The 26,716-nt window shown below is 35.8% G+C and overlaps 1 protein-coding gene across 14 annotated transcripts in view; it reads left to right on the forward strand.

Moving 5' to 3' along the window:
- Tmem117 (transmembrane protein 117) overlaps nucleotides 1–26,716 on the forward strand; it is a 554,639-nt gene that overhangs the window by 227,258 nt on the left and 300,665 nt on the right. For all 14 annotated transcript variants that reach the window (XR_012450820.1, XM_074083197.1, XM_074083195.1 and 11 more), the window contains one exon: nucleotides 24,041–24,140. Coding sequence is in view for 13 of the 14 variants with exons in the window: in XM_074083197.1 (XP_073939298.1) it covers nucleotides 24,041–24,140 (100 nt within the window). In the remaining variant the exon portion in view is untranslated. The remainder of the gene's footprint in view (nucleotides 1–24,040; nucleotides 24,141–26,716) is intronic.

Consider the following 26,716-nt stretch of genomic DNA (forward strand, 5'->3'; position numbering starts at 1 on the left):
GGGTATATGTGCATGTGTGAACGCCTGTGCATATTGGGGAAAGTGGATGCAATGTTATAGGATTTCTGTGTTAGAATTTAAAATTAGGATTGTGGTGATTTTTAAGTATTATATCCAATGTTGATGGTACTTGTATTTTTGTACATGAAAATAAATATGTCTTTAAATGTAAATTAATAATACGGATTAGACAATGACTCATTTTATGAGTCAGCTTGGCTAGGCTGTAGAACCCCATTACTTAATCAAACTCCAATCTAGGTGCTGCTTTGAAGTTTTTTGGTCTTTGTGGTTGACATTTATAGTCAGATGACTTGAAAGTAAAGGAGCTTGCTTTTGATAATGTGAGTAGACTTTATCCAATCAGCTGAAAGATCTTAGGAGCAAAAGCTGAGTTTCCCAGAAAAAGAGAAAATTTTCCTGAAGACATCTCCTACCCAAGAAATTAAAGCCTGCTGGTCTGCCCTACAAATTATGGACTTGCCAGCCCCCAAATTGCATAAGCCATTTTCTTAAAATAAATCTGTGTGTATGTGCATGTATTTGTCTGTCTAGCAACCTATCTGTCTATCTATCTATCTATCTATCTATCTATCATCTGTCATCACATTCATCTTCACCTGCTGGATCTGTTTCTCTGGAGAAACCAGAGTTTTCTAAATGGAAAGAATTTTAAAGATATGAAATATATACATTGCAGGCAATGTTGGGGTAGAAGAGTGAGATTTAGCCTTCTAATGTTCCCATCTTGTGAGTGTTTTAAAAAGCATGCCTTGATAACGCAGTGCAGGGTTTACAGATGCTACCCGAGTCACTTTCTGTCTCAATGGGCAGCAGTCCAGAGCTGCCCTCACTGGAGCACACCCTCCTGCTTTAGGTCCTCTTTGTCACTGGGTGTTTGTTTCCTTCTACTTCAAACACTTTTGCCCAGCTCTTGAGCCCTTTCTGCTCCCTGCTCTTCCCCTTCATATTAGAAGAATAGGTGCTGGCCTTCTATCCTTGCCTCCTTTTTCTCATACAGCACTTTTTCCTAGGCTTGTGGGTTTGTTTGCAAATCTATTTTTTCATTTTCTATATGATAATGACCAGTCTCATTCATCTTGGTATTCTCAGCACCTAGCACAATTCCTGGTGTATACCAGGTTTTCAATCAACGTAGTTGAGAGAATGAATAAATAGCTGGCCCCTCTCCTTCAGGGATAAACAACTGCCCTTGTGTTAAGTTGCAAATGGCTGAGGGCACCCTAAGTGGCCAGCATTTCAAGGCTAGGTATAATTCTAAGCTCCTTGTACCTGAGTTGCCTGGAGAGAAATTCTCAGACAGACATTTAATAACTGTCCAAATTCTGTGCTCTCAGTGTTTGTGGGGACTAATGTGAATGCCAAGCAAATTTAAGCTAACTGTGCAGAAATCCCAGGCATCATCTGTTGGTGGCATGGATGTTTCACAAAATCAGAAACAAACTTTTAAATGTAATGACTTGAAGCTCAACCTGTTTTCCTACCAAGGAATCCAATTTTACCAACCTTAAATTCTTACCTGCTCCAATGTGGAGATGTGGAGTATGTGTTTTTCAAATACCAGGCAAAGACTCTATTTGTGCCATCTGCTTATTCTTCTACCTTCAGGTGTGTCTTTTTGCTGTTGCCACACAGTGTCATTGTAACCTGCACCTGCTAGTTCCATGGACTTCTGTCCACAAGGCAGTAGTGCTATCCTTGGCCCAAACCCTGCATAGGCCATAGTGATGTTTCTTGCACCAGAATTGTTGAAGAGTTTCCATAATCTCACCAGGTGTGAATACAGCTCTGTACCCATGAGCCTTAGCTTCAGCCTGGCACCTACTTTCCCCACTGTCTGGTTGGGGTAGCCCCATTATTCTTCCTCACCACTGGACCTCAGTCTTAACCAGCCTCCTTAAGAACATAGTGGGGAGCAGATCAACACACTTCCTTCTTGGTGATCAGCTTTGTATGTCAAAAGTCTGAGGGAGATTTGTTGGAGTCATACAAGTTTACTACACTTTCCCATTCCTGTTTCCCAGTAACTCTCTTAAGCCAAGAAACTCCTGGGACATCATTCAAGTGATTCTTTATGGAGTTGTAGGAATGTCTGCTTTGAGGTGACTTCTTATTTCACTCCTTGAAACAAATGAAGCAGACATAAATTTTTATGGCTCTTTCAAATGGCACTTGACTTAATCTCTGCCTTATCAGGTATTAATATATGTAAAAATGGCAGTACTGATATGCAGCTATACCATTGCTTTTCTATTAAGATATACTAAGAAGTATGATCAGTCAAAAAATAGAAAGATGTTTAAAATGCAGTACCTTGTAGGAGAAACTCAAATAATCTAATTTTCAAATAGGAATTTTCCACAGGTTGTGAGTAGGGGCTAAATTACATTCTATGCCCTTAATACCCTTCAGTGCATCATTAATTTTCAGTTTCATCTTTTATTATTTCTTTACCTTGTCCTTGTTCTAGCCAGGATATGTTACTAATTGCATTTTTCCAACAGCCAGAGGCAGGACATACGTCAGGAATCTTCTGTTGTTCCTCTAACTCCCTGTGTGGCATCTCCAATACAACTGAAAAATCATTTTCTCTCAAAAGCTATGCTGATCTTTTGCTAGTCCAGTATTTCCACTCATAAAATAATAATAATAGCTATCATTTCTGGGGCCTATGCTAGTAAGTCCTCTATTTTTTGTATTTTTTTAAAAAAGTAGAAATAACATACCTTCACAAAAGTGCAAACACCTATGTGCAGCTGAATTATAGCATAGTGAGTTTTTTAAAGATAATATTAAGTGCATACACATGTTGCTCATGTTATCACTCTTCATGTTAAGTAGAAAAACATTACCAACACCAGAAGGTTTCTGACTGAACTTCCTGACAATAAGCCTCTCCCTCCCTCCAAATTACTGTCTTTGTGTCCTTGCTTTGCTTAATAGTTTCACCACTTGTACTATTTCTCTAACATTATAGCTCAGTTTTGCCTGTTTCTGAGTTTCATATCTTTGTAATCACACAGTCCATCCTCTTTTTTTGCTGGACATCTTTTGTAATAGTTTCTGAGATCCATCAGGCTTTGTGAGTAGTAATTTGTTCATTTTCATTGTTGAATAGTCTCCATTGTATGAGTATGCTGTAATATATTTCTCTTTTCTTCTGTTGATAGACATTTGGGTTGTTTCAGTTTCAGGCTGTTTTACATAATGATGCTATAAACATTCCTATACATTTCTCTTGTGCACATCTGGGCTTAGATCTTCCTTGTGGGGATGTTTCTAACTATAGATTCAATTTTGTGAATAGTTGCTGATCTATTTTTATTTCATTGTACATTTTGGTAAATTTTAAGTTCTTTCTCTAGAAATGTACCAATTTCATCTAAATTTTCATTTTTATTGCCATAAAATTTCTTAAAAACTACACTTATTCAGTTTAGTCACCAAAGGATCTTTAGCAATATCTCTTTTTTACTCTGACATTAGTTATTTGTACCCTCTTTGTATATTTCCCTCAGTTTTGCTAAAGAGAGATAAATGTTATATCTTTTCACAGGATCTACTATATTCATGAAATATACATATATATGTATATATGCATATTGATTAGGTAGAGCTTGTTAATTTTTTTAGTCAAATCCTGTATGTTTCTTTTTATCTATATTGTGTATTAGCTAGTGAAACACATACCTCACATTTACTGTGTGAATTTATCTACTTTTCTTTACCATTTTGTTGATATATTTTATATACTTAGAGGGCACATTGTGTCTTCCTGCTGAATTGAAACTTTTCATTAGGAAGGATCCCACTTAATCTAAATAATATTTGCTTGAAAAGTTAATATTGAGATAGCTATACAACTTTTTTGTTGTATGTTTTCTTTTGTCATTTTTACTTTCAATCTTTATGTAGCCTTTATTTTAGAAGCATTTTTACAGATAGCACATAATTTATCTTTATTCTGTCCTCACAAGTTTTATTTTCTGTCTGCAATTGTCTGTTTCCTTTGAGTTCCTAGGTTTTGTCTAGTTTTAAGCTCTCTCTTCTCCTTATTTGTGATTTTCCTCAAATACATGGCAATGTCATATATTCTGTTCATATTTAAGAGTAGGCAATAAAACTATTATTGAATAGTCTCTGTGCATGGACAGGCTTGTTGATAGGTGAGAATTGAGGGAGGAAAGTTGCATTTTTGGAAATCTGACCATTGTGCTGAGAGACCCTCAATTGTTAAGTAAGCCTTTAGTCAGTTCTCTCTTGATAACATTTCTATCTTTAACCCAGACAAACAACATTATGGGTAGTGGAAGTCTCATAGTTATGTGTACATTTATGTGTGTATGTGTATGTATATATATTATAGGCACATTATACATATGTGTGTATGTATGTATGTATATATATATATATATATATATGCATACCATGTATGTGTATCAGTACAAAAGAAGTTATCTTTGGCATGAATACAAACTCAATTCTATCACAGTGAGTCGAAGCAGAGGAAAATAGGACTGTGGTAGCTAAAAGTTCTAGATCCGATAGCACAAAGAATACTCTTAGAAGACTCATTGAATTATTTGGGAGAAACTTAATGGGGTGAAATGTTCACCAGTTGGTGATAATGCAGCTTTTTCTTTTTCATTAAAAAATAAGGTGGTGTGATGAAGCTTGTGAAGTATGCATTGCAAAGACAAAAATTTTCAAGGTATAAATAGATAGGTAGATAGATAGATAAATAGATAGATCAGACAGATAGATATATATCACATATTTCTAACAGTTACATCATTCCCTGTTTGAATTTCTTTATACAGCAAAGATCCTATCTAAGCTAGGTGGAGGAAAAGCCAATTTCTGGTTTTATTGGCTGGAGCATGCTACCTGATGGCCTAACATTTCATCATGCAGAATTTCAGCAAGCCTCCAAAGGAAGGTCCATTTAGAACCTCCAGTCCCTGAGCTGGAGGCCCTGAGGCAGAATACAGCTGTTTTCTTAATACATACCCTAGTGGGAGTTACTGCAACAGAGAAACTAAACCTTTCCATCACAATTCCTCAATCCATGTTCTATATTTTGTTAAATTTTCTCATGTTTGTCATCTTTTTCCTACTCTGCAGGTTGATTCTTCCATTTTTTCACTTTCTATGCTATCATTTTAGTAGATTTTGGAGAGGGAAACTTAATTTCTCACTCTACGAAGTCAACATGTAAATCTGCTTCTAGAGTGCTGTTTGCAGGTAGCACTGAAGAGCCTCCTAGGGGATTACACCTGGGAGATGATGAAGCAAGTGTATCTGGTTCAAGGACAATAAGCAGGTATTCAAAAGGAGAGATTATTTTAAATGAAACACAACATGAAGAAATGTTCAACATCCCTGGCCATAAAGGAAATGCAAATCAAAATGACATTAAGATTTCACCTCACACTAATCAAAATAGCAATCATTAAAACACAAATAACAAATGCTGGTAAGGATGTGGGAGTTTAAAGGAACCCTACACACTGTTGGTGGGAATATAAATTATTCAACCACTATAGAAAGCAGTATACTAGTCCCTCATAAAACTAAAAATAGAATTTCTATATGATATGGTGATGCCACTCTTGGGCATATATCAGAGATACTTGCACATCCGTGTTTATTGCAGCACTATTCACAATAACCAATATATGGAATCAGCTTACGTGCCCTTCAACTTGGTGAATGGGTAAAAACTGTGGCATATATACAAAATGTAGTATTGTTCAGACATTAAAAAGAATGAAATGATTCTATTTGCTGAAAAGTGGATGGAACTGGAGATCCTTATATTAAGTGAAATAAGCCAGATTCAGGAGAAAGATTACATGTTTTCTCTCATGAGGAATATTGACTTTTATGTATACATTAGCATACATAATATATGTATACCATGATACAGATATGTGTAACATGATTGCGATTGTGGGACTGTTTGAGAGAACAGAGTGGGGAGAGGGAAAGAGAACAATGGGGGTCAAATAACTGAAATACATTGTTGCTATATATGAAGATAGCATAATGAAACTTATTGAAAGCTGCTAAAAATGGGATGTATGGGGACAGGGAAAGAGAGAGCAATAGTAGGGGTTAATCTCATCAAAGTACAACATATGCATTACAAAATACCTCAGTGAAACTCCCTTTGCACAATTATCATGCAATAATCGCAGAGTCAATAAAACACAACATATTTTACTCCTAGTCCCATTGACTCACACTGAATCTGAATATATGAAGCTATTGTGCAAGAGCAAGTAAAAGTTAGAAGAGGCATTTCTTCATCATCTTTGTGGAAATTAGAGAGAGACTGCAAGGCATCAGGAGCACTGCTGATGTTGCCATGGGGTGGCACAGACATGAGAGGTAATGTGATTTATTGAAGACTGAGCTCAGAATTTGTGAGGATGGAATGACTTGTAGTAATAGAACTTGGAATGATGTTCATTGCTGTCACTACAGACATGAGTACCTTTGGGTCTAGACACACATGTTGACATGAGTAGCAGGACATCAATAGGAAAGAGGATATCTTTGGAACCACCTTTGGCATAAATATCACCTGGACTTCATAACAGTGAAGAAAAGCAGAGGAAGATAGTATTGTGGTAGCTAAAAGGAGTAAATCTAAGAGCCCAGAGAATACACTTAGAAAACTCATTTAATTACTTGGGAGGAAAGTGATGGGTCTCAAAGGTTCAGAAGGTAAGTGGTAATGCAGCTTTACCTCCTTTTATAAAACTGAGCTGGAGTGACAAAACTTGTGAAGTATACATTTCAAAGGCAATAAGAAGCATTTCACTTCTAATTTGAAGGGCATTTGATAATAATCTAGCATTATCAGATTAAAGAGATGTCTGTGATCTTTAGAGTTCTTACATGGAAGGACCAAATTCAGGGATGGCTGAATGCAAAAAAGAAGATGCTTCTGAGTACTACATCTGCTACTCCAAATCACTCTTACATAATTGGTGAGCTTACTCCTATGGCTCCTCCCAGGCTCCTGCATTGCCACCACATTTTAGCATACATGATGTCTGCTTAATCTTATCTCCTTGCTACTGTCTCTGGACACTTTGTATGAGAAAATAAAAATCTTAGATCTGTCAGAAATGCAGCTTTCACTCTCTTCAGACTACACATTGTCTTTATATTGTCTTTTTTCAGTACTTTTTATTTCAAAAGTCAATCTCTATTTAGATGAGTTAGTCAAATTATCTACTCTTTATATAGCTTTTTATCTATTCAACGTGTTGTCATTCGACAGTCATATCTTGCCTTGCATATTTCAAAATGAAGACATATTATGACAGACTTATCTTGTTTAGTACATATATATCTACATATTAACTGAGAGTGCTCTTCCAGACTTTAGCACAGTTATGAGATTTGTGTAGATGAATAACATGTTAAGATTATGGCCACATGTGGTGTCCCATGCCTGTAATCCTAGCTATCCTAGAAGTGGAGATCAGAACTGCAGTTCAAAGACAGCACAGGAAAAAAACTTGCAAGAGCCCATCTCAGTCAATAAAAAGCTGATGCGACATGTGCCTGTCATGACAGCTCTTTGGGTAGCATAAATAGGAGGACTGTGGTTCAGACCCATCTCGGCATAAATGCAAGATCTGTGCCAAAAATAACTAAAGCTGAAAGGGTTGGAGATGTGACTCAGGTGGTAGAATGCTTGTCTATCTAGCAGAAGATCCTGAGTTCAAACCCCAATATTGCCAAAAACCATTTTTAAAAACCCTCCAAGTCTTAATTCTCTCCAATTGCCTTGGGCAGTGTTACAAAGAATGGGAACGCATAATTTTATGTTATTCTTTTATTTGTTTGTTTTGTTGGTACTGGGGTTTGAACTTGGGGCTTAAAGCTTGCTAGGCAGGCTCTCTACCACTTGAGCCATTCTGCCAGCCCACTTTTATCCTACTCTTATTAGGAATAATTTGAAGATCAACCTTTAAGCTCTACTAATGACTATTTTCTTACAGCATTTTAGTGACATTCCTTTCTGAAAGGATGAAAGGATTACCATATTGTTAAAATTGAAATATTCAATACTACATGTTTAGTTCTAATATCTTTCATTGACAACACTTCATTGGAACAAATAGAAGCTCAGTCAAATTCACCTAAGAGCAAGGATGAGGAGGAAGACTGATTACCAGGAAGTAACAGGAGTGTCCAGCAGAATCCAGGGTGGGAGTGCAGGTCTCAGCAGGCATTGCAATTATGCCCTCATGCCTCCTTTTTTCTCTCCTATCTTCTTTTCTCCTTTGCATAAATCAGTCCATCTGGATCCTGTCCTTGCTCTTGGATGACATATCTTTTCTCTCTTGATGTGGACTTTGTTCTGCAGTTCATAGAGGATAAGAGGTGGTCACCAATAATCACTGGATTATTTTTCATATAATATCCTAGAAAGAGATTTCCTTCTCTTTTTTTGTCTTGGTCCTAAATTAACAGAAAAGGACATACTGTAACAGCATAGCAGCAGGTTTGGCTATCATTGTACACATGTCTTCCTGAGCTACCCTTTGGCTCTTGACTGGGGAATGGTGATATAGGAAGGAGAAAATTACTAGACAAGTGCTAAGCGATAGTGCATTAGCTCTGGGATGCTATTTCTTTTGTTTTAAAAATTTTAGAGTTTAAAAGTGTTAGGTCAATACTTGGTCTGGCATGGATAGACCATAGGTACATAGCAGTAAGTATTTGGTTATGAATAAAAAAATAAAATAAGATAGTTATTTATCTAGTGTAAAATCACTCTGCAAGAAAGATTCCTGGGTGAAAAGTCTCACTTCTCCACATCATTGGAGCTTAAAATTTCTTCAACAATGTCCCCATTAAAGTGATTGAGAAATAGTGTTGAAGAGACTATAGGGATGAGACTAAAACGTGGTTAATAATTCATATTCAGAAGACAGAAAATGAGGAAAAGGAGAAGATGGAGGGGAGGAAGGGGAAGGAGGAAAGAAGGAAAGGAATATCATAAATGCTTTGAGTTTGAAATTTTGTGGGAAATAGATAAGAAGGTTCATTTTTTCAGGTTTCTTTACTTGACTATACACAATAGAAAAATCATAGTTTCAACAAAAAGTTAATTATTGTATTTATGTACTAGTGTTGTCATATCATTACTTATCACCTATATTGACCTTTGCAACTGTGAACACTTACCTTCATTGACATATAGCATAAAACTGAACTTGCATTTTGCCCTACTTTGAGTAACATCAAAACCTTAGCAAAATCTCTGTTATTTTTATGCCTTTCTAATTAGTTTGGAAGGAAGCATCATTATGTAGAGTAAATTAATTAATGTCATTCTAGCTCAGCTTGGAATTAACTTTTACAATAATAAAAAAAGAGCTCATTATATATATTTATTTGAGTAGTTCTGAACACACTGAATGTTATTTAACACCAAAATGTGATTATGTCAAATATAAAATTACATTTAAATTATTTTTGCCTCTGATTTCCTTTAGGATTTTATTGGGATTCATTTAGCAACAAGCTTAGAATTATAAAAACTTTCTTTTTTCTATTATTTTTCTAATCACTTTCATAAAAATACATTAAATGTCTTGGTTGTATTTGATTAATTCATTGGAAGTAGAAGGCAGACCCATTTTGGGCATCAAATTAGACTACATATTGAGAAGTTCACAAAAAAAATGAACTAAGAAAGATAGTGTATAACCACAGGAATTCTGTAACTTTAAAAATTGTCTTGATGCTGTATTATTTTTAATCTGAAATAAATTTTGGTTTTATTTTTTTTTTTCCTTTTATTATTCATATGTGCATACAAGGCTTGGGTCATTTCTCCCCCCTGCCCCCACCCCCTCCCTTACCACCCACTCCGCACCCTACCTCTCCCCCCCACCCCCCCCAATACCCAGCAGAAACTATTTTGCCCTTATTTCTAATTTTGTTGTAGAGAGAGTACAAGCAATAATAGGAAGGAACAAGGGTTTTTGCTGGTTGAGATAAGAATAGCTATACAGGGCATTGACTCACATTGCTTTCCTGTGCGTGTGTGTTACCTTCTAGGTTAATTCTTTTTCATCTAACCTTTTCTCTAGATCCTGGTCCCCTTTTCCTATTGGCCTCAGTTGCTTTTAAGGTATCTGCTTTAGTTTCTCTGCGTTAAGGGCAACAAATGCTAGCTAGTTTTTTAGGTGTCTTACCTATCCTCACCCCTCCCTTGTGGATACCACATTTTCTTAATCCATTCGTCAGTGCTGGGGCATCTTGGCTGTTTCCATAACTTGGCTATTGTGAATAGTGCCGCAATAAACATGGATGTGCAGGTGCCTCTGGAGTAACCTGTGTCACAGTCTTTTGGGTATATCCCCAAGAGTGGTATTGCTGGATCAAATGGTAGATCGATGTCTAGCTTTTTAAGTAGCCTCCAAATTTTTTTTTCCAGAGTGGTTGTACTAGTTTACATTCCCACCAACAGTGTAAGAGGGTTCCTTTTTCCCCGCATCCTCGCCAACACCTGTTGTTGGTGGTGTTGCTGATGATGGCTATTCTAACAGGGGTGAGGTGGAATCTTAGCGTGGTTTTAATTTGCAATTCCTTTATTGCTAGAGATGGTGAGCATTTTTTCATGTGTTTTCTGGCCATTTGAATTTCTTCTTTTGAGAAAGTTCTGTTTAGTTCACTTGCCCATTTCTTTATTGGTTCATTAGTTTTGGGAGAATTTAGTTTTTTAAGTTCCCTGTATATTCTGGTTATCAGTCCTTTGTCTGATGTATAGTTGGCAAATATTTTCTCCCACTCTGTGGGTGTTCTCTTCAGTTTAGAGACCATTTCTTTTGATGAGCAGAAGCTTTTTAGTTTTATGAGGTCCCATTTATCTATGCTATCTCTTAGTTGCTGTGCTGCTGGGGTTTCGTTGAGAAAGTGCTTACCTATACCTACTAACTCCAGAGTATTTCCTACTCTTTCCTGTATCAACTTTAGAGTTTGTGGCCTGATATTAAGATCCTTGATCCATTTTGAGTTAATCTTGGTATAGGGCGATATACATGGATCTAGTTTCAGTTTTTTGCAGACTGCTAACCAATTTTCCCAGCAGTTTTTGTTGAAGAGGCTGCTATTTCTCCATCATATATTTTTAGCTCCTTTGTCAAAGACAAGTTGGTTATAGTTGTGTGGCTTCATATCTGGGTCCTCTATTCTGTTCCACTGGTCTTCATGTCTGTTTTTGAGCCAGTACCATGCTGTTTTTATTGCTACTGCTTTGTAATATAGTTTGAAGTCAGGTATTGTGATACCTCCTGCATTGTTGTTTGACTGAGTATTGCCTTGGCTATTTGTGGCTTCCTGTGTTTCCATATAAATTTCAAGGTAGATTTTTCGATCTCTTTAATGAATGTCATTGGAATTTTGATGGGAATTGCATTAAACATGTAGATTACTTTTGGGAGTATAGACATTTTTACTATGTTGATTCTACCAATCCATAAGCATGGGAGATCTCTCCACTTTCTATAGTCTTCCTCAATCTCTTTCTTCAGAAGTGTATAGTTTTCCTTGTAGAGATCTTTCACATCTTTTGTTAGGTTTACACGTAGGTATTTGATTTTTTTTGAGGCTACTGTAAATGGAATTATTTTCATGTATTCTTTTTCAGTTTGTTCATTATTAGTGTATAGAAATGCTAATGATTTTTCTATGTTGATTTTATATCCTGCTACCTTGCTATAGCTATTGATGATGTCCAGAAGCTTCTGAGTAGAGTTTTTTGGGTCTTTAAGGTATAGGATCAAGTAGGGATATTTTGACAGTTTCTTTACCTATTTGTATTCCTTTTATTCCTTCTTCTTGCCTAATTGCCCTGGCTTGGAATTCCAGTACTGTGTTGAATTAGAGTGGAGATAGTGGGCATCCTTGTCTGGTTCCTGATTTTAGAGGGAATGGTTTCAGTTTTTCTCCGTTAAGTATAATGTTGGCTGTAGGTTTGTCATATATAGCTTTTGTAATGTTGAGATACTTTCCTTCTATTCCTAGTTTTCTTAGAGCTTTTATCATGAAATGGTGTTGGATCTTATCAAAGGCTTTTTCTGCATCTATTGAGATGATCAAGTGGTTTTTGTCTTTGCTTCTGTTAATGTGGTTTATTACGTTTATTGATTTTCATATGTTGAACCACCCCTGCATCCCTGGGATGAAGCCTACATGGTTGTGGTGAATAATCTTTTTGCTGTGTTGCTGAATTCGGTTTGCTATTATTTTGTTGAGGATTTTTGCATCAATGTTCATTAAGGAGATTGGCCTATAGTTCTCCTTTTTGGAGGTGTCTTTGCCTGGTTTTGGGATAAGTGTAATACTGGCTTCATAAAATGTGTTTGGCAGTTTTCCTTCCCTTTCTATTTCATGGAACAGTTTAAGGAGGGTTGGTATCAGTTCTTCTTTAAAGGTCTGATAGAATTCAGCAGAGAATCCATCAGGTCCTGGACTTTTCTTTCTGGGGAGACTCTTGATTGCTGCTTCAATTTCATTTTGTGTTATAGATCTATTCAGGTGATTAATTTGGTTCAGTTTTGGATGGTCATATGTATCTAGAAATCTGTCCACTTCTTTAAGATTTTCAAATTTATTTGAATATAGGTTCTCAAAGTAGTCTCTGATGATTTCCTGGACTTCCATGGTGTTTGTTGTTATCTCCCCTTTTGCATTCCTGATTCTACTAATTTGGGTTTTTTCTCTCCTTATTTTAGTCATGTTTGCCAGGGCTCTATTGATCTTGTTTATTTTTTCAAAGAACCAACTTTTTGTTTCATTAATTCTTTGTATGGTTTTTTTGGTTTCTATTTCGTTGATTTCAACTCTTATTTTTATTATTTCTCTCCTTCTATTTGTTTTGGGATTTGCTTGTTCTTGTTTTTCTAGGAGTTTGAGATGTATCATTAGGTCATTGATTTGGGAATCTTTCACTCTTTTTAATATATGCACTCATGGCTATAAACTTTCCTCTCAGGACTGCCTTAGCTGTGTCCCATAGATTCCAGTTGGTTGTGTTTTCATTTTCATTGACTTCCAGGAACTTTTTAATTTCCTCTTTTATTTCATCGATGATCCATTCTTCATTAAGTAATGAGTTATTTAGTTTCCAGCTGTTTGCATATTTTTTGTCTTTACTTTTGTTGTTGAGTTCTACTTTTACTGCATTGTGATCAGATAGAATGCACAGTATAATTTCTATTTTCTTATGTTTGCTGAGACTTGCTTTGTGCCCTAGGATATGATCTATTTTGGAGAAGGTTCCATGGGCTGCTGAGAAGAATGTATATTGTGTAGAAGTTGGATGAAATGTTCTGTAGACATCAACTAGGTCCATTTGATCTATTGCACATTTTAGATCTTGGATTTCTTATGATTTTTTGTTTGGATGACCTATCTATTGATGATAATGGGGTGTTAAAGTCTCCCACAACCACTGTGTTGGCATTTATATATGCTTTTAGGTCTTTCAGGGTATGTTTGATGAAATTGGGTGCATTGACATTGGGTGCATATAGGTTGATAATTATTTTCTTTTGGTCTATTTCCCCTTTTATTAGTATGGAATGTCCTTCTTTATCTCATTTGATCAATGTGGGCTTGAAGTCTACTTTGTCAGAGATAAGTACTGCTACTCCTGCCTGTTTTTGGGGGCCATTGGCTTGGTAAATCTTCTTCCAGCCTTTCATCCTTAGCCTATGCTTATTTCTGTCAGTGAGATGGGTCTCCTGTAAGCAACAAATTGTTGGATCTTCCTTTTTAATCCATTTCATCAAGCGGTGCCTTTTGATGGGTGAATTAAGTCTGTTAACATTAAGCATTAGTACTGATAGGTATGTGGTGATTCCTGTCATTTAGTTGTCTTAGTTGTTTGAAGGTTTGATTGTGTGTACCTAAGTTGAGGTTACTCTCTACTGTCTTGCTTTTTCTTTTCCTGTGGTTTGGTGCTGCCTGTCTTTTCATGGTTAAGTTGGGTTTCACTTTCTGTGTGCAGAATCCCTTGAAGAATCCTTTGTAGTGGTGGCTTTGTGGTCACATATTGTTTTAGTTTCTGCTTATCATGGAAGACTTTTATTGCTCCATCTATTTTGAATGATAATTTTGCTGGGTAGAGTATCCTGGGGTTGAAGTTGTTTTCATTCAGTGCCCAGAAGATTGCACCACATGCTCTTCTTGCTTTTAATGTTTCTGTTGAGAAGTCTGCTGTGATTTTAATGGGTTTACCTTTGTATGTTACTTGTTTTTTCTCTCTTACAGCCTTCAATATTCTTTCCTTTGTTTCTGAACTTGTTGTTTTAATGATGATATGTCATGGGGTAGTTCTATTTTGATCTGGTCTGTTTGGTGTCCTGGAGGCCTCTTGCATCTGTATGGGAATATCTTTCTCTAGATTTGGGAAATTTTCTGTTATTATTTTGTTGAATAGATTATACATTCCCTTTGCTTGCACCTCTTCTCCTTCTTCGATGCCCATGATTCTCAAGTTTGGTCTTTTGATGGAGTTGATGAGTTCTTGCATTTTCTTTTCACAGGTCTTGAGTTGTTTAATTAATAGTTCTTCAGTTTTTCCTTTAATTACCATTTCATCTTCAAGTTCTGAGATTCTGTCTTCTGTTTGTTCTATTCTGCTGGATTGGCCTTCTGTTTTGTTTTGCAGTTCTGTTCTATTCTTTTATCTGAGGTTTTCCATATCCTGGCTGTTTTCCTCTTTAATGTTGTCTATTTTTGTCCTGAGTCCATTTATCTGTTTATTCATCGTGTTCTCTCTTTCACTTTGGTGTTTATACAGTGCTTCTATGGTTTCCTTTATTTCTTCTTTTGTTTTTTCAAATTTTCTATTTTTGTTGTCTTGGAATTTCTTGAGTGTCTCCTGTACATTTTGGTTGACCCTATCCAGTATCATCTCTATAAAATTCTCATTGAGTACCTGTAGTATGTCTTCTTTTAAATTATTCTTGTGGGCTTCATTGGGTCCTTTGGCATAGTTTATCTTCATTTTGTTGGAGTCTGGATCTGAGTACCTGTTTTCTTCATTCCCCTCTGGTTCCTGTACTAGTTTTTTGCTGTGGGAAAACTGGTTTCCCTGTTTTTTCTGTCTTCCCATCATTGTCTTTGGTGTTGTTACTGTCCCTGTACTGTGTGCAATTAAGTATTTTCTAGCTTGTAATAATAACAATGGTAATATTTAGAATAGAAGGGTGAGCTGAGATGGAAAGCAAGAAGTTAAAGAAATGGGAAAAACAAATACACAGAGTGGAGGGAGAAAACAGAACAAGGCGTCAGAGAAGAAGATTTCAAAGGTATAAACAGGGAGCTTTAGTGTACTAATTGACAGTAAGCTGAACAGACATTAGAGAGACAGAGAGAGGATTGAATATCAAAATTTAAAAAAAAGGTAAGAATAAAAATAAAAAATAAGTAAATGAAAGAAAAATCTATTTATAAAAATGTATTAAAATAAAATGAAAAAATAGAAAAATTTAAAAAACCAAAAAACCAAAAAACCTCCAAGTTCAAATGCAGTGAAGTCTCAGTCTCCAATCCTGGAGATGGTGCCTCAGATGTTGTTCTATAGTTGTCTCATCAAAGGGGATGCATAAAGAACAAAACTACACACACACACGCAAAAAAAAAAAAAACCCACCAAGTGTCCCAAGTTCAAATGCAATACACTTTCAGTAAGTTTTTCAACTTGCAGGTGTAATTAGGTTGTTCTCTCATCAAAGGTAGGGAGACAAAGAAAAAAAAAAGTCTGGAGACAGTTCTGAGAATGGTATCTGCAACTGTGGCTTGCCTGCCTGCTGCTGTCAGCCTGCTTTTGCTGGAGGTGTTATTTATGCAGATCTCTGGGGTAAGCTTAGCACTCACCTGGCCCTGCAGGCTTTTTTTGCTCCGATTTCTCCTGTGCGTGAGCCTCTGCTACAAGCTTTCCCCTTTCCAAACACTGGGAAAGGTGACACTGCACCTGCGTTCTCAGGCCTGCGTGTTTATTTACAGTTCATGTGGGAGGTGGGTCTTCCCCCCTCTCCTGTGCAGTTCTCCTCCCACCTCTGCTTTCACAAGCTTTCCTGCTCCTGCTTCCTGGGCGGTGCTGCTGCTCCTGCCAGCTGCCAAGTTTGTTTACACCTCACATGGGAAGTGGGTCTTCCCTCCTCTCCTGTGGAGTTTTCCTCCCTCCACCACTCTCACAAGCTTTCCCACTTCTGGTTGCTGGGCGCATGCCCCCGCTCCCACCAGAGGCTCTCCGGCCTGCCTGGCTTGTTTATTTACAGTCCTGGGAAAGATTCCCTTCCCCCAGTCTTCAGCACTCAGTGCACCCCACCCTCTTTCCTGCGTGTCTTATTTGTTCTTATTGCTTATTACTCAGTTTCTCTTTTTTCCCCGAGTGGAGGTCAGTCTGTCCAGGGGGCTATGCTGCTCTGGCCCAGGCTTGTCTGTGGGAGTACCGCGGTACCACAAAGCTCACCTGGTCCGCGTCTTCCCAAGCCATCGGGGCGCTGCCAACTGGCGGCCCAGGGTGTCCTCCTCATTTCTCCGTTTAACGTGAAGTGGAGATTCTCTGTGCCAGCTGGAGGTGTGGAGGGGTCAAAGTTATGCCTTTTCTCAGTGATTATGCCTGCAAAGTGTGTCTCCGGCATCTCTCCAAGATTTCACTATAGGAGGCTCGCTTTCTGCTTCCTCCCTCTAGCCGCCATCTTGGAATCCCCCCGAAATTTTGGTTTTAAAGTGCAAACAACAAATGTAGTTTATCAGTATCCATCTGAATGGCAGTGAAGTAAAATTTCTTTCTGTTCTTCACGTGGATAAAATAAATGTATTTTATTATATAGTTCTTACATTGTTTATACCTGCAAATTGTTATACTATGTTATGTATTGACATTTAGTCCCACTAAAAGTATATTTTAAAAACAGTATGATTCAGTAGATTTACAATGTTTTACATTTCTATTAATCAACTAATGTATTCTAAGTAAATAGGTTTATAATGTGATTGCAGAAAGTTATGGATATGTTCTTCATTTTGATTTGGTTACCTTTTGGCTTGTAATTTTTGTTTCTACAAGCGGTAATAAATGTGATACAATAATACTTTATTCCTGTATTTTTTTTAGGATATCTTAATCAGATGGCCCACAACTTGTCATTATTTTTATTTTGTTATACTAGTGCAAATCCTAGTTTTTACCTTTAATGATTTTATTCATTTTCTAGTTTGCTGTGATGTCAGATGAGTTAAGTAACTTTCTTACATTAACCAATTGACTACTAAATTCCTTTAAGTATTTACTGCCTTTCTAAAACATACTATATTCTGGGAAAAGAATTTTACCTTCCCAGGTGAACGAAATCTGTTCTTTACCCTTGATGAACTAAGTTTTGTGGGAGAGAGGAACAATGTGAGAAAATGGTTAAAATGCTCTAGTAAAATTGTTTAACATAGAAATATATTAGATTTTGAAAATCAGGAAAGGGATGACTTTTGGAGGGAATAGCAGGAGGGTTCTCAGTAGAAGGCCAATTTAGTAAAATCAGGCTGGAAAACAAGGGTTGGCTGTCTAGTCTAAGAAAGCATGTGGGCAGCAGTGATAAGATGTGTCATAGACAGGTGGGATGTTGGTAAGATTGATTTCCCAATGGGGAAGAAGGCCTAACCGGATAACTAAAAAAGATGGCTTGCAGAGATGGGAGGGTCTTCTAATATATGCTTTACATTGTGACAAAGTGAACCACTAAATTACTTTATAAAATGGAAACAAGTAGGTTAGAGATTTACTTTTTATTATTTGCCAATTATGAAGTAGTTGTGCTAGAAGCTTTATGTACTTTTTTTCCTGTGATGTTAAGTAAACCCATATGAAGAAAAGACATTTTTTCATTATTGCAATGGTTTATATCTTGTAAAATATTTCCACATACAACAGTTTATTAATTCTTACAAAAAAGTGAGATATTTAAATTATCCCATGATAATTATTAGTAGATCAAGTATTATTAAATCAAAATACACATGCATGTGTATCTTTATTTTAATTGAGATATTTCTGTTAACATATACTAATTATACATATTAATAGGGTTCAATGTCATATTTCTATACACATATATAGTATGCTATACAGATGAGGAAGTGGATGAGTATCAAGGTTGTGCAATTTTTCCTGGACATGGGGAGATGGGTGGGTTTCTGGACTATTCAGCTTTCTGTCACTGTAAGAAACACATCATAATCAACTTACAAAGAAAAAAGTTTGAACTGGCAGAGTGGCTTAATTTGTAGAGTACCTGCCTAGTAAGCATAAGACCCTGTGTTTAACCTCCAGTACAACCAAAAAAAAAAAAAGATGAAAGTTTTATTTTGGCTAACATTTTTGGAGGCATAATCCGTGTTCAGCTGGCTCCTTTTCTTTGGGGGCTGTGGAGAGGCTTGCATCATAATAAGGATGTGTGGTGGAGCCTAATTGCTCACCTCATGGCCAGGAGCAACTGAAAGAGATGAAGGTGGAGCTGGGATGCTACTCTAATGACTTCAAAAACAAACCTCCCACTAGGAGATCTTAAAGATTTCACCACTTTCCAATTAGTGCCATGGCTGAGACCAAACCTTCAAAAAATACTTTCTGATTCTATGACTCTTGACATATTATTTCTCCAGAAGCCACCATAGTGGTAATAAAGAATCCACAATAAGGGAGATACAGACATAGGAAAACAGGAGGCTACTTAATTTCAGATTAAATGATTATGGACAGAATCAATACATTGGTAGTGGTGATGATAGAAAACTCACATAAATCTTAGAACCTTTCAAAAATAACCTTAGTGATTAATCAAATGTTGTGAGTAAAGGAGAGAGAGGAATTGATGTTACATTAAGGTTTCTATATACAGCATAAATGAATTTCACTGAACGGGCTGAAGTAAGATATGGAATGGAAGGAGAAAATGATGTATGGTGGATGGGTTCACAGTCAGAGTGGGTTTAATCAATGAAACCGTATCTACAGTGTCATAGATGTCTTCCTAACGGAAATTAGAGAGAATGAATGGCTAAAGTTGGAAAGTTAGAGCTAGTATTTTATCAGAGAATTATTGGGTCTAGACTCAATTTTAATCATTCCAGGCTACTTATAATAACTGTCTACATCCTTATAGTTTTATACCCTACATCTGGCCTGGAATGTTCTTATACATGTTTTGGGCTCCATTAAAGTCTTTTAGTAGTAAAGAATGAGAAATTTTGAGCAATGATACTAAAATGTGGTTATTTGGAAAATTATTGACTAAGTTACTAAATTAAAGAATCTTAACATTTCTTTACAGACACAAAAAGATTTGTGGAAAGATTAATATATTAAACCTGGGTTTACTTCCTGGCATCTTGTAGTGAAAATTTTTTTATCTGAATGTGTCAGGCATACTTAGAGCTTTTGTGTGACTTACATTGAGTTCAATGCAGGTCTCTGCTCATTTAAATCAACTCCTTACCCATGATTTATTTGTGTATGAAGCCCCCAATCTTGTTTATGTTGCCCAAACATGGCTGGGAGAGACAGCTGTGACATTATGAATACAGCTGGCCACAAATGGATCTTCAGTGAAGCATGAATCCATATTGGTTTGGTGATCTATGTTTACCACCTCCTGTTAAGTTTTCAGAGACTCAACCCCTAAATCACCTGGCATTGACTACATCCTTTTAAGAATAAGTAATAGACCAAAGTGAACTGGAACTTTTATCATTAGTGGTCAGAACTCTCATCTGTAAGACCAATTCATTATATTGTAGTTTTATTATTTAGTTTATGTTAGTCTGTTCAGTTTAGTAATTTAGCTCATAGGTTTTACAAGATATGATAATCTTAGTTGTTCATGTTGTTGAACTATTATGATAATTAACTTTCCCCAGATCCTACATCCTATTGATGTTTCTACACATTTGTTATGTATTTGAAAGTTGAGTTTGAAATAGCAAGGAAAAATAAAAATTGATGTTAGATCCTCAGAAGAAATTCTTTTAGGATCTTTAAAGACTATATCAATAATTGATACATACCTGAAAGACTGATAGATTTGCAAGATTTTCTAGATCTATGAGTAGTAAGAATAATAGCTAATGTGAAAATGAAAACAAACAAAAGATTATATATAGTTGAAATAATTAACTATAGCACCAAAGAAACCTAAAACTTTAATGGTGCCTTGAGCAGAATCTAATTCTGAATCACTCCCCTAAACCATAAGGTATAAGAAGCTCTATAATTTCACTTTTTAAGTGATATTCAAACTAGATAAAATTGCTGTTAAAAATATATGTACATTCTGTTCTTTGAAACCCAACTGGAAATTCTGCTAAGTGTTAATGGATAGGTAAGTCAACAAAATAGACATTGAAAATTTTTATGACAAGTCTGTGTATCTGTAATTCTTCCACATATTTGTTCAAAGTAGCAAAAAGTAAAAGTAATCACTAGTCTTTATATATCACTGGTCACTTTTAAATATATTATTTATTCCATAAATTATCTATATGTACCATATGTATTGCTATATTGATTAGACTTAAGATGTATCTGTAGCCATAAGGAGGGATGATTTTTTAATTTCATGTTGATAAAGCATTCTAGGTGAATTTGGACAGCTATCCTGTAGTCAAAAACTACAAATACAGTTGGGAAGGTAAAGTGAACTCAACAAATAATTTAATAAATGTTTTTAACATCTTCCTTTGTGTAAAAGTTCTTCAAAATTCAGTCTTGCTTTATTGATGTTCCTAAGGTTTTATATGCATAGACCTGTCCATGCCATATGGAAATAAATATGAATAATTTGGTCATTTCATCAGTTTATAAGTTTAGCAACTATTTACAGATCACTTACTGTATTCAGGCAGTGCTCTTGGTGCTGGGAAATCAACAGTGAACAAAATATCTCCCTGTCTTTCTGGAGCTTACTATCTAGTTTTAAATTTTTTCCTTTTGGTATTTAGTGATGTGGGTCTATCTCTTGACGTCCTAGTAAGTTGTGAATGGTTGATAGATGTCATGTATAAAAATGTACATAGAATCCAGATATTTATATGATATTTTATTTTTATAAAATCCTCATTCTTTTCTCTATTAGGGGAAAAAGGCAGAAGCTGGACAATATTATTCAGTCATAAAATTGCCTGGGTAAAGGCTGATTTGCATTTATCTGTCTCTGCTTTGTTCTAGCCTCTATAGCCACTCTTTATCATGAACTACACTCTGTAGCAAATTTTGAAGTATAATAGTCTCCTCAGCATGGTGATGCCTTGTATACAGCACAGTGATGTTGTATAAATCTATACAACCACAAGAAAATGTACCCTGAAATTTTCTTTTTGGATTTATATAAAAGTTTATTTCTTTTGAGTAGGCAAAATAAATTCGTGATAGGACACAATACAATAGAGAAATTCTTTGAGGCTAAAAAGCATGGGTTTGAGAACCAGCTCTACCATCTATTAGCTATGTAACTTTAAATCACTCCTCTGATACTAATAACCTGCTCTGCCTATCTTGGTGGGTTTTATGGATTAAATAAGGAATGTATTTGAGTTTTTTGGACATGTAGAGTATTATTGTATTTTGTTCTTTGAGACAGGGTCTCTTTATGTAGCCCAGGCTGGCCTCAAACCTGCTTCCCCAGTGTTGGGATTACAGAACTTCGCCACCATGCCATGCTTGCATTATTATTTTGAATGAGTCTCTACTGCTTGAAAAAAATACATATACTTAATATGAGTAGTTGCTAAATTATTCTGAGGTCAGAAGTTAGTGCCTTAATAAAGGTTATAAAATTAATTTGCAAGTCTACCAAACAATTTGATGTGGTCATTAGGGAGGATGTCAGCCTGGGACACTTAATATAAGTTTGATAGATATATATACTGGGGTTTGTTTATTTACTTATTTATTTATTTTTATGATTCATTTATTCACATGTGCATACATTGTTTGGGTCATTTCTACCTCCTGCCCCCTCCCCCACACTCTCCCCCCTTACTCCCTCAGTTCCAGGCAGGTCCTGTTCTGCCTTTATCACTAATTTTGTTGAATAAAAGAGACAAGCATAATAAAGAAGACAAAGTATTTTTGCTAGTTGAGTTGAGGATAGCTATACAGAAATATTCCTAGCATGGCTTTCGTATACACGTGTTATGACCCATGTTGACTCATCTTTAACTGATGTTCCCTGAAATTTTCATTCTACCCCAATTTATTGTAGAACTTAATGGCAAAGTGAAGATGCAGGAAAACAACCTTGAATGTGTTTTCCAAAATAGGTGTCACTGAAAGAGCTGGACAATTACCAGAGTTAATACCCTACAGGACCATTCATTGATAGCAGTACTAAATGGAGTAAAATCTAGCCGTCCCAATTATCTTTGAGCTTTTAAGTAGAAGCTACTTAGATTGATGACCCTAAAGTGAGTAGGAGCCCAGTACTTGATGATGACTCTGAGGAGATGAAGCTTCTGTATGCTACTGTTGACTTATAACTCATCTTCAAAGGTATTGAATATTGATCTTTGTTGTCTACTAAAATACTGGGAGGCAAAGTAGATATTCACATGTTTTTATACCTCCACTAATACTTCTAGCAAAAAGGTATAGCATAATGGCTAAATGCTGTATTTGAGAATTTGAGAATCAATATAAACTTAAATTAAGTTGTGTTGAGTGATAACTCAACACATTTACATAGACCTTCCAAGATAAGTGAATAAAACTTGTGGAAAAAAGAGTTGTTTTAAGAGTTTCTAAGTTTGCTTTTGTTGTTAAATAAAACTATTTAAATATCTGTTTATTACATGAGTAACCAAACCACATGAAATAACTCCAGAAAGAAACAAATGATTACTGTTTACCTTAAACAACCTGATGGTTTACCTCTCAGTAACCTCAAAAAACATGTTTTTTCATAATTTCAGAAGATACATTACAATCATATCATTATCTCTTATAAAATGAATCTAGAAGAATCAAGTTTAACTGATACTTTAAATTGCACAGGCATCACCATTTATAAGAAAAGGAACAAAATTTAAAATAAAAGAAAAATCTGAATGAAAAAAGTCTTAAAGTGAAAAAAAGCCTTAAAGTTAAAAAAATGAGAAAGAAAATTGATTAGTTATGTGTTATTGATCAAGCCAGTTAGATAATCTCTGAGTCTATCCTAGTTTTCTCAGAGAAATCATAAAGTGGGAAAAATAATAATTAGTAAAAATTAGAATATGAGAAAATAGAAAATGTTAATGCAAGTACCATCATCTTATTCCTGATATTTAACAAATCTTCAAATCTCTTTCTGAGTTGAGAAGAATATGAACTTGTATTATCACAAGCAAACAGTAATTAGCTATAAAAAATAAAGTGGTAAGGATGAATATTCTGTTTTTTGGTATCCCAGAAGCAGGTTAAATAACACATATGTAAATAAAATTTTTCATTGTTTCATTGTGCAGAAATTTTTTTAAAAACTTGACATTGTTCAGGTGTGATATTGTATCTAACGCCTAGCCCAGCACCTTGTCAGTAGTTCTGGTGTGACAGAACTGGAGCCAGGTTAGCGCTTCTCTCCTCTTTCAAGTTATCTAATTTAGGAATTGTTTTCGCTCGCTTATACTTGAGTGAGCATGAAATGATGCCTTTCCTGAGTATTTCTGTTGAATTTTTCAAAAGCTGTTGTCAGTTTTGCAGCTCAAGCGTGAAATGTTCATGGTAATCGCTAGAGCCACAATCAGTCTGCAAATCTAATTGAAACTGACCCATGTACCCTCAAACCCTTCTGTGCCTTTCAAATGTATAAACATGTGTGGCGAGATAAAAGCAAGGAAGCTTGTTGAGAGGGCAAAGTCCTTCTGAGTGTTGCTGAACCAGGAAGTTTTGACTGAATGGCTCTCTGAGTCTGGGCAATGTCTTGTGTGTTTGTTTCCACAGAGCATATATCATTACAGACTACATGGGCATCCGCAATGAAAGTTTCATGAAATTAGCTGCAGTAGGGACCTGGATGGGTGACTTTGTCACAGCTTGGATGGTAAGAAAAATTTAACTTCTCCCATTTCAAAATTACATCAGATGGCAGACTTGTTTATAATGCTGAAAAGACACTGCTTTTAATGGTTTTGAATACAATAATTACTTCTTTTTTGAGTGGAACAAATTTGCGAGTATAGATATATTCAGAAATTATATGTAACTTCTGTAAACCTCAGAAAAAAATCAATGCAACTAGAATATTAATGATGGATCTCCACCATGAGATATATCTATATACCTCTCTGTCTGTCTATCTATCTCTATCTATCTATCTATCTATCTATCTATCTATCTATCACCATCATCTGTTTATCTATACACGTTTATTTGAACATTCAAACACACAGGTTACCTAACATAAATTTCCTCCCTGTGAAATTCTAATCTTGTGAAGATTGATTTTTTGACACACATGACTTTCAGGTAAGGAATCTGGTGTGGCCTGATTTAGAAAACCATATAAAACGTTCTTTAATGACTTTGAAAATAAGTCCTTATATTTGTTTTTCTCATTGAACGTACTAACTTAACAGTAACATAGAGTTCTGAGGATGTTCTTTTTAAATCTCTTTTGTGCATTGTTAGTTTTAATAATTATAAATCTGTGATACAGAGAAAACCTGTATTTCATGCTGAGCCTGAGTTCATTTGTTAAGAGAGTTAACTTCTGTTTTTAACAATTGGTTAATTAAACTTAAAGATAGTGTGTTGCTAATAGATTCTAAGTCTGATATATTTGTAACGAAATCACTGAGTACAAAGAACATAAACCCCATAAAGATGTAACACTTTATTGACACCTTTCACGGGTGTAGTTAATTAGCTTTGTCAAGCCATTCACCTGAAAATGAGGAGAGCTGCTAAAGGAAAAGCGACTTGGTATGGTTAGGCTTCTATGGATGTGTTCCAAATTTAGTAGATAAACCTTATAGCAGATGTCCTGCTATTTTTACTAATAGTTTTATTTCTTACCTAGAACAAGTGTTTTCAAGGAACAAGCTGTTCTAGCTTAACTATGCTTGCTGTGATAATACTGGAAAAGTGTGAAGTACAGTCTTGTCCTTGATGATGTTTCTGCCAACAATGGCTGCATATACAATGGTGTATACCAGATAGGCTAATGGGTATAGTAGCCCACTGGTGTGTGGTAGTGTGTATTCACTTAACAAAATCAACCGAGGACACATTTCTCAAAATGTGACTTAAGGGCAAAGCATTCATACACTCTGTTTTTGAGCCTCTTCCCATCCTGTTGATTTTTCAAACGCTAGCAGAAGGATTACCAAATGTATCCCACTCCAGTAATATTAAAACCTAAGTCTAAAAATGATTTCATTTAATTTTTAGTCACCAGAAATAGCAATCGAAATAGGCTAACCATGGAGATCAGGATGCCTTATTTCAAAACTTGCATTTCCATTGGGAAAAGCTGTTTGGAAAGAGATACACAAATTGAAACATAATATTCTTGAAACTTGGGAAGAGGTCTTTTCAAAAATTTCTACATTCATTGTGATTGTTATTTTGACTTTATGGCAAATACATTCAACAAAATAGGAAAAAAGACCAGATTGAGAATTCAGAAATTAGGATTCTCTGAGCTCAAGACCTATGATTTGACCTTTCATAAATAATATACAGTCCTCAGAGGCCCAGTTTGCACATTTCACAAATGGGTTTAATAGTTCCTATGTGTGTTACATATTTTCTGTAAGAGATTAAATCTATGGCCCTATGACAGAATTTAGAATGCAGAGTGTAAGTAGATATAAACCTTTATTGCTGTTGTACATATTTTTGGCTGGACCTTTTCATTTGAAGTGGTGACAAGGACAGGCTGTATTGCCTAGCTTCACATTGTCTAGGATTCCTGACCCAAGGGTGCCTTAGGAGCCCCAAGAATGTGAGCATTTCACCATATCCAAGGCCTGGGTCCAGTGTATCTAGAGTTTCCTTCTAGTTTCCAGTGCTGAGTTGACTGAGATGATGTGGTCCACTGCTTCCTAACTTTTCTCCAACACTGACCCTGACCACATTTCAAGGGAGAAGCAGCAGACCAACAGGATTACAAAATCACTCTGGAGTTTGTAGGCTCACATCAGCGTTTGATACACAAACCACTTTCTATTCTGTTGTGACCTCATTATTTGTTTATGACCCAATTGTATCTAATTCTTTCCCAAACATTTCTTCAAGATGATGTTTCTTGTACTTTATAGAGCTCTGCCCATATTTACTGGTTGCATTGCTTTTGTTTTTTTAGGATTTGTTTCTTTTTAACTGAAAGGTAAGGTCTCGTTGCTCAGACAGCCTTAAGAGGAAAATACGTGGTGTAGCTTTGATCAAAAGACTTTAATCCTGTCTGGTTGAATGTCTTATCGTGCACTTATCTGACCTCTCATGTGGTTAAGAAGAATACAAAGAATTCCATGGTTCACCCTTTGGTCTTGATGTCTATCCAAGGTCTGGCTAACCTTCATAGTTTCTTGTAAATTGCTATTTTAATTCCTTCTATTTCTATTAGCTGATCTGATAACTTTTTCCTATACTACAGATTACTGCTTTTCCACAAAA

This window comes from Castor canadensis, chromosome 8, assembly GCF_047511655.1.
Source record: "Castor canadensis chromosome 8, mCasCan1.hap1v2, whole genome shotgun sequence".
Lineage (NCBI taxonomy): Eukaryota > Metazoa > Chordata > Mammalia > Rodentia > Castoridae > Castor > Castor canadensis.